The sequence below is a fragment of the Eucyclogobius newberryi genome, unplaced genomic scaffold (assembly GCF_026437365.1).
Source record: "Eucyclogobius newberryi isolate DKJ021-1_F unplaced genomic scaffold, fEucNew1.0.hap1 SCAF_6, whole genome shotgun sequence".
In the NCBI taxonomy this organism is placed as follows: domain Eukaryota; kingdom Metazoa; phylum Chordata; class Actinopteri; order Gobiiformes; family Gobiidae; genus Eucyclogobius; species Eucyclogobius newberryi.
The window spans coordinates 21,285,572-21,300,707 of record NW_027316278.1 but is presented as its reverse complement, the minus strand read 5'-3'; the positions used below and the strand labels follow the sequence as shown (position 1 = coordinate 21,300,707).

At 39.6% G+C, this 15,136-nt stretch overlaps 1 protein-coding gene across 1 annotated transcript; it reads right to left on the bottom strand.

Moving 5' to 3' along the window:
• Nucleotides 1–3,625: 3,625 nt before the first annotated feature.
• LOC140347234 (corticotropin-releasing factor-binding protein-like) lies at nt 3,626–8,479 on the bottom strand. Its single transcript, XM_072433608.1, has 7 exons — nt 8,363–8,479; nt 8,204–8,291; nt 7,582–7,739; nt 6,740–6,950; nt 5,625–5,779; nt 4,613–4,733; nt 3,626–4,089 (listed from the first exon to the last, which is right to left on the bottom strand). Exons 1-7 carry the CDS (start codon nt 8,444–8,446, stop codon nt 3,935–3,937), a joined length of 972 nt encoding a protein of 323 aa, XP_072289709.1. The 5' UTR covers nt 8,447–8,479; the 3' UTR covers nt 3,626–3,934.
• Between the last annotated feature and the right edge of the window lie 6,657 nt (nt 8,480–15,136).

Below are 15,136 nucleotides of genomic sequence, written 5' to 3'. Positions count from 1 at the left end.
CGAATCATCATTTCTCCACGGCGCCTTCTGCTTATTTTTAACCATTTTAGCCTTTATAGGGGCGATGGTGTCCAGAACATTCAAAACACTAGATGTAACAGAGTTCAACAAATCATTTACATTAGAACATGAGACATTTTCAAAGTTTATCATTTCCATAAACAGTGCACCTGTGCCATCACTTTTGTGTCTCCTCTGAACAACTGCAGGACCAACCGGAGGTTTGGGAGAAACAGACAGGTCAAAGAAGACACAGAAATGATCAGACAGAGCAACATCGATCACATTAACATTTGAAATATTTACCCCCTTTGTAATTATGAGATCTAGAGTGTGTCCTTTGCTGTGGGTGGGGCCTCTCACATGCTGAGTAAGACTGAAGGTTTCAAGGACAGCATCAAGCTCTTTAGCGTTTCTGTCACAAATATTATCAACATGCATATTGAAATCACCTGTAATGACCAAACCATCAAAGTCTGTGCATATGACTGAAAGCATCTCAGTAAAATCATCAATAAAACTTTGGCAGTGCTGGGGAGGCTTGTATAAAACAATGAAGAGAATGGATGGAGACCGTTTTAGCTCCATTTTAAAGAATACATACTCAAATGATGAAAACACCCCAAAAGACAACCTGCGGGTAATTATTTCATCTCTAAAGACAGCACAGACTCCACCCCCTTTTTTGTTTTCTCGTGTTTCAGATTCAAACTTAAAGTTGGGTGGAGCAGATTCTATCAGAACTACATTTCCTGTGTTTTTGTCAAGCCATGTTTCAGTTAAAAACATAAAATCAAGATTATAAGAAGAAATAAAATTATTAATTAAGAGAGATTTGTTACATAAGGATCTGACATTTAGCACAGCAAGTTTCAGACTAGTTTCAGTGAGACTGGGCTTTATCTTTTCACAGGGAATATGAATCACATTTCTCAGATTGGGCCTGACTCGCATTTTGTTTTTCCATCTGTGTGATGATGTGACTACAGAAATAGCACTAGGGGGGGCTCTTTTTACATAGGGCCCCGGGTTGGTTTGATTTTTAATGTGACAATAAGTCCCGGCAACGCTGAGACCCAGTGCATCCTAGCTATGGGAGATACCAGGTGAAAGGCGAGGTTGGATGGGTGGTGGGGCTTTTGTAGCCAAGGAGAGTTTGAGACCAGGTGAGAGGCGAGGGGGGATGGGTGGTGGGGCTTTTGTTGGTGTAGTCGGTACTGACATAGCCCTTGCTATATTGGGCGTGAGTGGAGCCATCTTAATGCCTGATTTGATCAGACTTTCAAAATGGCTGGGAAGGCCCATGGGTGAGAGTGGAGATGAGAAGGAGAATGATGAATCTTTAGTGGGAGTAGATGTTGCAGGGGGAACCCAGGGCTGGTGTGAAGGCAGGGGCGATGACAGGGATGTTGTTGGGCTTGTCACAGATGGGTCCAAGGCCTTTGAAGATTGTTCCTTTGCTGGAGGCGGTGGAGGTGAATGTGGAGCAGCTGGAGCTGAATCCTTTGCTGGTGGTGGTGGAGCAGCTGCTGATGAATCCTTTGGTGGAGGCTGAGGTTGTGGTGCTTTTGATGTTGAAACATTGGCTCGGTCTCTGGCTGATGGAGCAGGAATTCTTCTCTCATTCCTCTCTTCTCTAACTATCTGCTCAGGACCCTGTCCAGGCCCAGTCCAATGCCTCAGAGCGTGGAGCAGGTTCTCTGTCAGCACCCTCACTCCACCTCTGCATAGGTGGGGGCCATTTCTCTTAAACAGGTCCTCTCGTTTCCAGAATAGATAGAAGTTCTCAATATAGTGTAGTCCTCTCGGGGAACACTCTTTGGACAGCCATGTGTTCAGCTGAAGAAGCCGGCTAAACTTGTTTATCCTCCTATCGATGTTTGGAAGAGGTCCACTTATGAATGTTTTGATTTCCATTTTATCAAGCACGTCGAATAACTTCAAGAAGTCTTTTTTCAAAACTTCAGTCTGTTCCCGCCGCATGTCCACTGCACCCACGTGCACAATCAGCTGTTTAGCTCCTCCATGCTTAGCCATAATATTTGGAAGGAGTGACGTTATCTCAGAAACAGTGGCGCTTGGAAAAGAATGTGTGTTTATCTTTTCATGCGTCACGTGACTTATCGCGCCGTCCCTAACTAAAACAATCTGCGTGACCTTGGCTTGTGGCACAGTTCCTCCTTGCTGTATTTTGGCCACGTCATCTTTCCTTTTTTCATTTAATTCCATCTCTGAAAGTGGTAAAAATCTGTTGGTGAGCTGTATTTTAAGTGACTTCACGTTATCTTTGTATCGTTTAGGCTTTGCTCCAAGTTTGTTCCAAGAAACAGCCTGGTCTTTCTGGTTTTTAGACAGTTTTGGAAACGACACAGAGTCACTGCGGTTTAGGCTGAAAGTAGCAGTTTTTCTTGTAAAAAGTGTGCTCTTCTTACCGTCGGTTGACACAGGAATGGTATCGTGAAGAACTTTTTCAGATTCCAAAACAAATATCCGTGTTTTCAGCTCATTAATTTCTTGTTGATATTTCCGACAGCGTTCACAGTCTTTCTCCCTTCTTCTCACGGACATGTCGCTGGCGTCAGATATGTCGTTAAAACTGGAAAAATGTTCTTAAAATCCTTGGTTTACTTGAAAAAGTCTAAAGCAAAAATGTTTGGAAGACAAAAACTGATTAAAAAGCAAAATAAATAAGGAAAGCAGCGATAGCAAGCGGAGCGAGCAAAAAAGCGTGTGCACTCTTCGGAAGCAAGAGGACATACCATTTAGGCCATTTTAAACCTGTTTTTGGCCCATAATTTTGATCAAACAGCTGCATGCCACATAATTCTGATCTGCCCTTCAACTCAATGTTAAATTTGGTGTAATCCTAACAGAACAAGATACAGAGAGTGAGAAAGCAAAAAGGAAGATAAAGTGTAAAAAATCAGTGTATTTTTTGTTGTCTTTTTTGCTGCAGCCAAAAGTTAACTCCACAGGTATCCATCGATCATCTCCATTGTCAGAGCCCTACATCCAAAATACAATGTTTCAAAGTCAAATAGAATATCGGCATCGAAAACCATCCACAGTACGCCCGTCTGTTTTTTTTTACATGTCAATTAGATTGAAACTAACTTTGGGGTGGAAGATGAAACCTCTTTATTTCCAAATCATTGTCCAGATGATTGTCTTTGAAACATTTTCCAGGCACAGTAAAATATTGAAGTTGAGTTGTTCTTGTTAAAACTATGATCATGGGAACTTTCTATGTTCTTTTATTTAACAATGTGTCACAACAGAACCAGATATTTAAAAGACTTGTTTCATTGACCGTGAACAATGTTAAGAAGCGTTTGTGTACGTTTTGTGTAAACAGCTCATAATGAATGCTATATATATTTGATACAGTCATACCATGAGGCCTACAGCATAATACATACAATTCTGCTGTGACGTACCTGTTTATAGCTCACTTCAGGAACTTGTCTGCTCTGTTAAACCTCAAGTCAATATAGTGCTATTGATGGAAAACATGCACACATCCTCCACGCACATACTTTTATTCATGAAGTATGATAAATAATTGGAAAACTCAACTGTATCCACTTCATAATTCATTCAAATAAGAAATCACTGACTGTGTGCGTTAACATGCGAGTATTTATTTTTAATTATCATGGCACCATAAACAGTAGTGGCAGCTGAGATATTCATATAAAGTACACAATATTAAGGCAATGTTCTTCTGAGAAACAACAGCAACAAACTGGATTAAATAATAAGCAACAATAATAAAATAATAATAAAATAATTCTGAATAAATATAACTTTCACAACACATTACCAAAGTAAATATGGGCATATAAAGTAGTTGTTATGGGCTGAATGCAGCTGTTTTATATGTATTTACACATTGAAAGAAGGTAGAGTCACAGTGAGTGTGCTGGCTGTGCCCTCACTCCACAGAGCAGAAGTTGTCCAGGCTGTTCTCTGGAGCTTTGGGCAGCTCGTCCCGTTCCAGTAGCCGGTACTGAAACGAGACGCGGTTTATGTAGTTTCCACTTGACACCAGCCGCACCACCGAATTATCACAACCGATCTTCATCTGTGCTAAAACGCCAAAGAGAAAAACAAACGCTTGTCACAAGGGATGGATCCTTTTGAGGAAATAATACCATGCAAAATGTGTTCTAATGTTTTTATGTTGATGTTTTCTGTCAGAACATTCTTATTAAACAAACACAGGGATCACATGCATTTTAAGTGGTCCAAACCTCAGGCTTAGCTGCTTTTATAAGACTTTTTAAAAAATAATTTCAATATGACATCGCTTTATGTAAATAATAGCATTATTGCTAGCATTCAAAAAGTTATTTTCAATGGTCTGTTTGAGTGGGTGCACCTACTCTTTTCTTTTTACTTATATTTTTCATAAATGTCTTCCCACAAGCTTTGATAAGTTTGGACTTTGATCCCATGTTAAATTTCAAAGCAACTTAAAAATGTTTATCTTATTTATTTCACAGTGTTAAAATGTTTCTTGGGTTTGAGCCTTGAGTTTTCTGTACATTTTACAATGTGGTTCTGAGCTACAAAAGTGAAAAACACTGTGCACATATGTACTAGAACTTACCCAGTCCACTGAGGGAGAAGCAGAGGTCAGCCACAGGGAACATATGAGAGGTGTCCACCCCGTTTCCTCCCAACAGCTCCACATAGTCACCAGAGCCCGAGCATGCTGACCACACCTGCCTCTGTGCACATCACACAAGTCATTCATCAACCATTGCACTTACCGGTAATTAGACATTATGTTTCACAACTATGCAACACAGAGGATTCCATCTGTAAATGATTTTGGGAAGAGCCATCAAAATCAAACTAATCTTTCTATTTCCCTCACAGTTATCATCTCTCTTATCTAATATCTATATATCTATATCTACTTACTGTACACTTAGAGTTATGATGAAAAATATGCAATGTGCAAACTCCAATCGATTAAACTAATACTTTATTTATGGTTTCTGCCCCTCACTTCACACTTAGGTTCAGGTCTATACTGTTCCTGCCAACAACAAAAGCTTCACCTGAGTGCTGTGTTATTTGTTTTACACATCATGGCAAGCAGCTTTCCATTTCACTTGTATATTAAAACACATTTGCTCTTGGATGACACTCAGGTCTTGTTCTGACTCTTGGCCTGGTCCCTTGGATACCTGCCCCTAACATTTGAGCAGAAATGTCAGCTTGTTGTATTTGGCTGTTTCAGTGCGTCTGGCAGCGGATGTTAGCTCTGCTGCCAACAGCTCCAGGACTCACTCTGTTCTATGTGGTTTATCATCACTTCTTTGTTCTGTACCACAGATGTACATCTGTGCTTTGGAGGAGCAAAATATGTACTACTTTACGGTGACCTCTACAGAAGATATAACAAACATGACTCAAAACGCATGTTAGAAATGTGACTGTGTAGAAAGAGTGCTGAAGAGTAATTAGTCCTGAACTATTCTTATTCAATTATTCCAAAACCCTTGATATATTTTCAGTTTGCCGCCATATAAAGAGGGATCATATGAGAGCCTCATCATGACGAGAATGAGTGAATGGACACATCTGTGTGTATGCTTGAGTGAGTGTCTCACTTGTGGGATGAGCTCATTGCTTTTGGCCTGCCCCAAGCTGAGTTCTGTCAATCGGATCTCCACAGGGTAGATGATGGAGAAGCTGCAGTTCCTGCGCTGATGTGGCATCACCATGGTGAAGCTGCCCTCTGGACTCTGAGACATGATGTTACAGGCTGCACACACACAAACAAGACCACAGCAAATTAACACTTTCCTTTCACCTCACCAAGTCCTTATAGACACCTTGCGTCACAAATTAGACTAATCAAAGGTGACTGTGGGGGACGGCACAATTACCACTGAGCATGAAAATCCAATTCCAGTTCAGACGGAGGCGATATGGAAGTGATTGAAAGTGTATAGTTACAACGACTGAAAAAAGACATCATTCAGGAAGTCATGTACTGTCATCATGACAGTGTATGAAATTCCAATCATAATCAAACTTTGTTAAATAAGTATTCTCTAATATTATGATTGAATGCTGACAATGTAAATAAAATGTAGCCTGCAAACATTAGCATATCAACAAAACTTTTGAAACAACTCATTTTAAATTTATACTACGATTTATACTACGATATTTTCAACTATATTATCTTAAAACCAGTCCAAATGTTACAAAGCAACTTAAGCAGCATAACATCGGAACTAATCAACATTAATAATCTGAATTCAAGATGGTTTAACCCATGCTAGATTCTGCAGGATAAAAGGCAGTTGTCCTTCGTCTTAGTTAAGTATGGGCTTATGATGCAAAGGAAACATAGGACGCTACATTCAGGGCAGCTGCTGCTAGTGTCCAGATACAATGTGATTTATATTATTTGTACCTTGTGTCTTCTTCTTTGTGTGCTCTGTTCTGTGATTGTTATGTTGCTTGACACAGTGTTCACACCATGTTTGTTATGCAGCTGGAAAACAGGTGCGTGACGCTCATTCAATCTCCTGCTGTCGCTCTCGGCCTTGATTAATGCTTGGCCGAGCACAAATATCCAGGAAAAACACACATATGCGTGCACCGCACTACCTCACTAAACTCAATGTAAACAACACTTTGACAACACAAGGATGGATGTTTTTCATGGGGATCTTCAGTAAATCAGACTCTGGTGTGAATAAACAGGACTTACGGAGCGGGTTGTGCAGTTTTTTGATGGTGAGGGTAAACCCGCTGTCAGCGCCATGGATACGGAAGAAGACCATGGCGACGTTCTGTGACGAGCGTGAAGTGGAGCCGGCTGCGCTGGACGAGCAGAAGTCTGTGTAGCGCTGGTGTGAGGCCAGAGGGTGGTCCTGGCTACTCGGAAACTTCTCTCCTTTTAACACCCAGCCATCAAACATCTGACAGTGACGCAGAGTAGAGTATGAGTACTTTTATTTTCAAATACATTATAATGAGAAACTATATTAGAAAAAAAAAAATATATATATATATATATAAGAGATCCTGTGTGCCTTGTATGTGGGTTAATCTATAGCTTACTCTAATAGAATATAGAATATATAATGTGCAAATTTGAATGTATGAGAAAGAGATAATTGGCATAAACCCCAGATTCACACCAACATTGTCTGAGCATGGCTGTTTTTAATTACCATTAATCCATGTGAATTCACATCTATAAATACACCACTAATCTAGTGGTTTGGAAGAAAGACTGCGCTTCGGTTTAGGAAGATCCAGTGCACAGAGCGCGGCTGTGGAGATTCATCTTTAAAAAGTCCCATATTTAGGATTTGTGTTATAATAACTTAAGGCACTAGTTGAACCCACACAAACTGTGTGGCAGTCTTGGCCTCGGTGCAAAGACTTTCCAGCCCACTCTGACCCTGGGTCCTGTAACTAATATAGCAGGATGCAACACAATGTCATGCCCTCAGAATGCCTGACATGATTGGCGGTACATCAATCAAACAGAAGGACTTTAGGCTTTCTCTGACTAATTTGGGTGGTTGGTGTGTGTTTTGTGACCTTAATGAAGTCTCCGGCGTTGCAGTCGATGTTGACATCAGACAGCTCCAGACTGATGAGCTCATTGGGCTCAGCGATCAGGAAGGTGGCACACGCCAGCTGTGAACGGGACGCTACAAAGGTGAAGGAGCCTTCGGTGGACAGCATGTCCAAGCACCCTAAAAACATACAAGGAAACTTTGTCACACAGATTCACGGGGAGACGATCAGGTGCGAACAAAACCATTGACACATTATTTCAACAGAATATTGGGGGGAATCCCAACATTCCATCCATGACGTGCAAAAAGAGATAAATGAAAAACTGTACACAAAGTTCTAATAAACTTTAGTGATAATAATGACTAAATGAGCAAAGGCTAAAGGCTGCAGTCCATCAACTGTTGAATTATTTGTTCTGTGGCATAACAAACTCATAAACATAATCCTTTCTAATCCTTCCTTTTTAGTTACAATATAATTCGCACAATTGTTTCAAAGAATTCATTGCCTATTTCTTCCCTTGTTGACTTGTTAGGAGGTATAAGCCCTCATGTGTGCTTAAATAAAAAGTTCCCTGTAACTCCCGGACCTGTTAAATAAGAGTGTTGATCATGATCAGCGTTTGAATGAATCCACTTACTGAGAGGTCGACGAAAAATAAAATCCTCAGCTTCTCTTTTCTGCTCCAAACTCAACAGGGAGTACAGTCCGTCTGAGGCGTCGCTTTCCTGCACAGTAACAACAGGTAGTCCACAGATTACTCTACTGTAAGTGCAGGATGCTAAACATCATGTTTTACCTCGATGTATCGGCTGAGCCCCATCCGAGCCGAGAGCGACACGAGGAAGAGGAGCAGCTGTGCGCGCGGAGCCACCATCATCATGATGTGAGTTCTGGGAGAATACAGCCGCTGCTTGTGCGCTGGCGCTTTTATAGCCGCACAGTGGCAGGCCTACATCACAGGCTCAGAGGCACAGAGCCAGCGCAGTGACTTCAGATCCCGGCTTCAGATGCGCAAAGATGAGCAGCTCCGGGGGGCGCGTGCACCCAAACTGGATAAACGCGTTTTTCACAAACCAGTGAGTGTCTAACTTTATATAGCCTACACAAAGAAGAAAATTATGGCACATCAAGTCAAAAATAAAAGTCCTATATAGTCCAAAGTCTGTCAAATTTGTCAATTTTCAAATTGAGTCAAAATGTGATTTTTGCTTTCTTCCCATTTTCCGTCCGTCAGTTCAAGTGTCCAGTCTTTTATCGTCAGCGCTTATTGTGTCAATATTTTTTTCATGATGGCCTTTTTCCCTGCTGCCATGTATATTTGCAAAGATATCCATCCACTGTGTCCATGCCCTGTGTCTGTGTCCGGGGTTTTGAGGCCTGAATACATAGTTCTGAAACAGATTTCTGTCCAATATTTTGTCAGCCCTGAACATGTCATTCAGCTTGATAATCATGTACAATACTGTTATACTCATGTGCAATACTGTTATACTCATGTGCAATACTGTTATACTCATGTGCAATACTGTTATAATCATGTGCAATACTGTTATACTCATGTGCAATACTGTTATAATCATGTGCAATACTGTTATACTCATGTGCAATACTGTTATACTCATGTGCAATACTGTTATACTCATGTGCAATACTGTGACATAATGTCAATTATCCCGGTGCAATATTGTCCGTCCATATAACAGCTTTACTATATATTATATAACATTTTGATATTTTTATTAAAAGTTTAAGAGGTTTTTCTGATAACATTAAAATTATCAGTTTTTTTATTATTATTTACTCCTGTGCCTAATCTACTTCTGTACCTAATCTGTGTTGCAACACTGTAATTTCCTATTGTGGGACAAATAAAGGTTATCTTATCTTATCTAATATTATTTAGGAGCAACAGGGCAGTCCCTGAATGCATTATTTGCCTCCTGACAACCACAATGTCCCCAACATTTTGCATTTCCCTGTGAATAGTGAGCACTGTGACTTTCTGGTCCTCTATTCTAATGTACTTATGAAACAAATTTTTAACCTTAGCGACAAACGTTTTGTGAGTGAAACTATGATATAACGTATAGCACTGAACAATAAAAGAATGCATCCTATGATATTCATTTGTTGTTGCCTAAGTTGGACTATTTGTCTCTTCAGGGGGCGAGTCTGCTCTTCTTGTCTCCATACTGGTTCTCAAACCTCAAGTACCTAAAAAAGTATTTGGTCCTTTGAGTACCATCAGCTCTAAACCGGGTCTAAAACAGCATTATTCTAGGTCTAAACTACGGCTAAAAGAGAGGTATAAAATAACCACAGAATTGCTTTAATAGTTTTAAACCAGGCCTAACTCAAAAGAAGACAAACATTCTGATTCAATTGAACTCCGCGTACCACCAGTGAGACACGTACCACACTTTAAGAACTTCTGCTGTATGTTATTACTTTGCCTGGAATATTTGTAAGACAGTAAAACACTTATAGAGTGTTCAGTGTGTACAATAAGGCTCTGAGTCCAAGACTCCCCTCAAAGAGATACCAAATCACAGATTCCTGGTTAAATTAAAATCAATAAATCAAACTGACTAACTCCATCAATAAAAGCATGCAACTCTAGTCCAAGTGTCTAAGCCTCATTTACATCAAATCAAATCAAATCAATTTATTTTTGTAAGGCCCAAAATCACAACAACAGTTGCCTCTGAGGGCCACAGGGAGAAATGAATCAACAATGTCTGTGGTGGCGATGAAGTCAGACAATGTCTGTGGTGGCGATGAAGTCAGACAATGTCTGTGGTGGCGATGAAGTCAGACAATGTCTGTGGTGGCGAGGGACGATGTCCCAGGGTCCTCTGTCCTTAGACTCTCCTTCTCGGCCAGGAAAAACTACAAAAAAAACCTCTTTGGGAAAAAAGCGTAGAAACCTGGAGGAGTTCCAGTGAAGGAGAGATCCGACTCTCACAGACGGACAGACGGACACAAGGAGACTGGAGCTGGACCCACTCTTCAGGCAGATGAGGGACCGTCTGAGTCGAGCTGGACCCACTCTTCAGGCAGATGAGGGACCGTCTGAGTCGAGCTGGACCCACTCTTCAGGCAGAAGAGGGACAGTCACATCAGTTAGCTATTTGTAGGCCATGTTTAATTCTACTGTCCTGTCAAATAAAACATTGTAATAACGATGGAGAATTTAAGGTAAAGCAGGACCTCCACCAGAAATGTTTCATAGTGCACTTTTAACATCTGCAGTTATAGGCTTTATATGTTTTAGAGATCTGAGATCCTCTAGCTCTCACTAACACATTTCGTTCCCTTGTTTGACCATAAAACTCGTTAACCTACTGTAATTGTAATATATCATCACATCTGCTCTGCTTCTGCTCACAAAGAAAGATCAAAACCTGTTTTCTGAATCTGAAACCCCACAGACCTGTATTTATCCTCATTTTAGTCTGCCTGTACTTTTCTACATCTACTAACTAACTGAACTATTGACCATTGAAAATCTTGCACTTCCTGCTGTGAAGAACATACCTCATATTCCCAGTGCTCATATCCTCCTGTAGATTTTACCCACCTGCCTTCTCCACAGACCATTTTCCCCACCGTATATGGGGTTTCTTGGCTGACATCATCCCACTTCATCAGTGCCTGCTCTCATCTGCTGTGTTACATTTTCTGTCTCTTTAAACGTCCTCATTCCTCAATACCACAACCATTTTCTCTACATTTCCACAAGCCAAATGCACTACATTCTGTCATATGGATGCAGTTTTTTTAGAAGGCATGAAATTAAATGTTGTGTGACGCTAACCCAATAATTACACAAAGAATGGTCGTGATTTCAGTTCATATTTGATGCAGAAAACATAATACACTGTCTGTTAAGCCGCTGGTTCTGTTCAACTTGGAGAGGGCATACCGAACTGGCACAACTCATCACACTCAAGAGCCTTGATAATACTTTTTTTTGTAACTACAGAGACAAGCAGGTGTTTTTACAGGCTGCGCAGGACAAAAAGGTAATCAGCTACAACAACCAGTGGGTTAGTTTTTATCCAGATTTGACTGCAGGAGTTTTTCAGCTGTGGAAAGAGTTCAAACCCATCTGCAAAGAGCTGATGAAGAGGAGCATCTGGCGATCCACCCAGCAACGCTTCTAGTGGCTTATGGGGGTAAGACGCATGCAAGAGAATGTGATCCTCCAGAGGATTCAGGATGTCTCGAGCCATGAAGAGCAGTAACATGGAGTGATATGATGGTCTGACATGGGTAACGACTTTATGAAGGTTTTTTGTTCTCCTGGTGATATTTACGACACAAAACTAAAGGTGTATGCTGTGTAAACTATTTGCTTTATACAGTTAGTTTGACTGGTATTGGAGAGGTGAATTGGACCGATAGTGGAACCTTGGATTCAGGAGGAGCAGTGTGGTTTTGTTCCAGATGTGGAAGTCTGGACCAGCTCTATACTCTCCAGTGGGTGCTTGATTGTTTTTATGGACAACATTTCTAGGTCAGGGGTTGGAGGGTGTCTAGTCTGGGTTCCACAGGATCTCGTCTCTTCATCAAACCAGGACTGGGACGGTTTGCAACTGAGTGTGAAGTGATACCTGAGATGTTCTTGGCATGTCCCACTGTGAGGAGACCCCAGGGAACACCCAGGACATGCTGTCCCTCCACCTGGGAATGTCCCCTCCACCTGGGAATGCCTTGGGATCCCCTGGAAGAGCTAGAAGAATCATGTGGAAAGTGAAGTCTGGCCCTCCCTGTTCAGACTGCTTGTCTAGTCAGAAACGGTCAGAAATATATGGATGAACATTTGATTTTAACACGTTAAAATGTACGCTACTTATGAGCATTATTCATTAATTATTGTAAATAATAATAATTTAATTATACATGTATTTTATTTGAAATGGCTTGCACATATTTAAATGATGTGAATGCTGAAAAACTTTTTATTACTTGGCTAAACATGCCAAGAATAAAAATACTTGAACTCTACAGGAAAAAAAACTGAGAAAAACAGAGATAAAAAAAAGATTAAATCAATTCCTTAACACTCAGGAGAATTGATAATAAATAAGGCTCAAGAATTAAGAATAACAGTAATCTGACTCTATAAGTTATCTGACTCTAAAAAACAGTTGTAAGACAGGGTTGTGCCTGGTCTCCCCTTTTGTTTGCTTTGTATTTGGCATAGGCCAAACAAATATCAAACAAAATCAGTTCGTAGATTTACATACAAAATAGACCATAAACTAGTCTGCTATAATATACTTTTGTTTTTCACAAGACAGAAATTTCTATACCCAAATTCAAAATTAATCAAAATGACCTTTATTCATTCCCAAGGGGAAAATCCTTCTGTTAAGTACATACATGAAGCTGACAACCAGAAGAAATGTAGTTATCAAAAAATAAGAAACAAAAGATTCATATCATCACAGTAGGAATAAAATACTATCAATCTGATATTTTTACAGCTTATCCCACAGTAATTAGGAAAACCCCTCCACTGAAATTAGGAGGCACTTTGTTTGCTGCTAAAGCAGACATCTTACCCAGGGAGTTTAAATGTGTGTACACCAAGGAAAATATGTATATTTTATACCCAAGCTGAACACTCATAGTTCAGTAACACCATGGACAAGATTTTAAACATTATGTGATCATGTATTGTCAGAGTCCGACTTCACCAACTACTGCGTGCATATTAGTAGTGATTTGCAGTGGGAAACACAAGTAAACACAGTACCGCAGAAAGCAACTACTTCATCCGATGGAATCTAGAAGGCTAAGATCATCGCCTCAAATAATGCCATCGCTACTATCTGGGATCCTTATCATACTACGCTGTGTTACATCCATGCACTTCAATCCAGTTGACCACTGAACCAGAGCTAATCATCCATACAAGACCTCAACAATCCAACACGACCCATAAAAACACTTTTATTCCAGGCACTGTCCGATAAAAAACAACAACTAGAAACTGAAGTAGTTCTAAGCTCGACTTTGGGCACCTTTAAAAGTTGTCTGTCTTATCATTCCCTCCCTCTTTTCTCTGCAGCATAAGAGCCATTTGGAGTATGTCGATTTATCAACCAGAACCAGAATTACAACAAAAGTAAACAAAGTAACAGTAACTATTTATATATATATATATAAAATAATAATAATATATACTATTATCCAGTATATATATATACATACTGGATAATTGATTATCTTGATAAAACATACACATCAGAACTCTCCAGGGAAATCATATCTAAACAAATATATATAAATTCCTTACTAATCTTAACAACCACGCTACTATATATTATAGATAAGTGGGGAAAGACATTTTGTAATAACCGATGGGAACATATACACAGAGCACAAAATATCTCTCATGTTTGGAAAGAATGTGAAAATATTTCACAATATTTTACAATACTATGTCTACTACTACTACTACTACTACTGAACTAAACTATTGCACATTATTGATAGGGAAATTAGGGGTAACCAGAGGAGCCATACTTCCCTCAGCACAGTTGCTCCTTAGGCAGTATGGCTAAAACTGTTTCTAACTAGCCTGACCATAAGCTATTTCAAAGAGGAATGTTTTAAGCCGGTTCTTAAATGTAGAGACTGTGTCGGCTTCTTTAACATGGAGAGGGAACATGTTTGTAATACACACAGATCAGATACAACATGAAAAATACAACATAATCAATACAGAATCTACTGATCTGACTTTGTCTGTACATTCATTCTTAAAGTAATTGTAAGAGAAACTATAACATTAGAATTGAAAATGTGTGTGGACAAAACAGCAATCAGAACATTTACTCAACAAAGAGTGTTGTCAAATATTGCTCAAGTAGTAACAGGTGTCTTAAAACTACTATGTGTAAATGTAACTGGCCATCTCTGCTCATGTACTAATAACACATTGAGTATGTTCTTTTGCCACATTTTACGGTATGGAAACACGCATGATTGTCTAGTGTTGTCAGGATTCTAAAATGACATCAAATGGCATCACACACAATCACAAACAGTGTTGTAACTGAGCGAGAATTCCGATACTGAGGACAAAGCTTAAAATTCACTGTATCTTTAACATTACAACTCTTTACAGTTGACAGTTATATGTACTATTAGCGTTTAATTTTGCCGGAACTAACTAATACATGTCCCTCCTCACTTTTGTGATTATTTGTGGCCTCTTTAGGAAGTACCATTTAAATAAATCATATAAACATCAACTTAGAAAAGGTGGAAAATTGTCCTTTTTTTAATTGTAATGATTTTTGTTCAAATGATAATGTTACAGCTTTAGTATTGATCATCTTTTGACATTATGATGCATTGACATAAAAACTGTCACAGGCCATTTATGTTCATGATTATTTCAGGCCATTAATACAATGTTGTTCCCTATGAATGGAATAAATACATTTGAACGTGGGTTTAAATGTGGGTGGAGCTAATATAATTGGCTATTGTGGAAAAAGTACCGCGATAAAGATATGTGTATATTCAGGTTATAGAAAGTGATGATGTCAGA

Excerpts from the sequence above, each read along its gene's own strand:
- LOC140347234 (XM_072433608.1), bottom strand. The coding sequence starts at position 8,446 with ATGATGATGGTGGCTCCGCGCGCACAGCTGCTCCTCTTCCTCGTGTCG. Across the intron at positions 7,740-8,203 it reads TATTTTTCGTCGACCTCTCA|GGTGCTTGGACATGCTGTCC; the intron begins GTAAGTGGATTC and ends GTATGTTTTTAG. Across the intron at positions 4,734-5,624 it reads GCAATGAGCTCATCCCACAA|AGGCAGGTGTGGTCAGCATG; the intron begins GTGAGACACTCA and ends TGATGTGCACAG.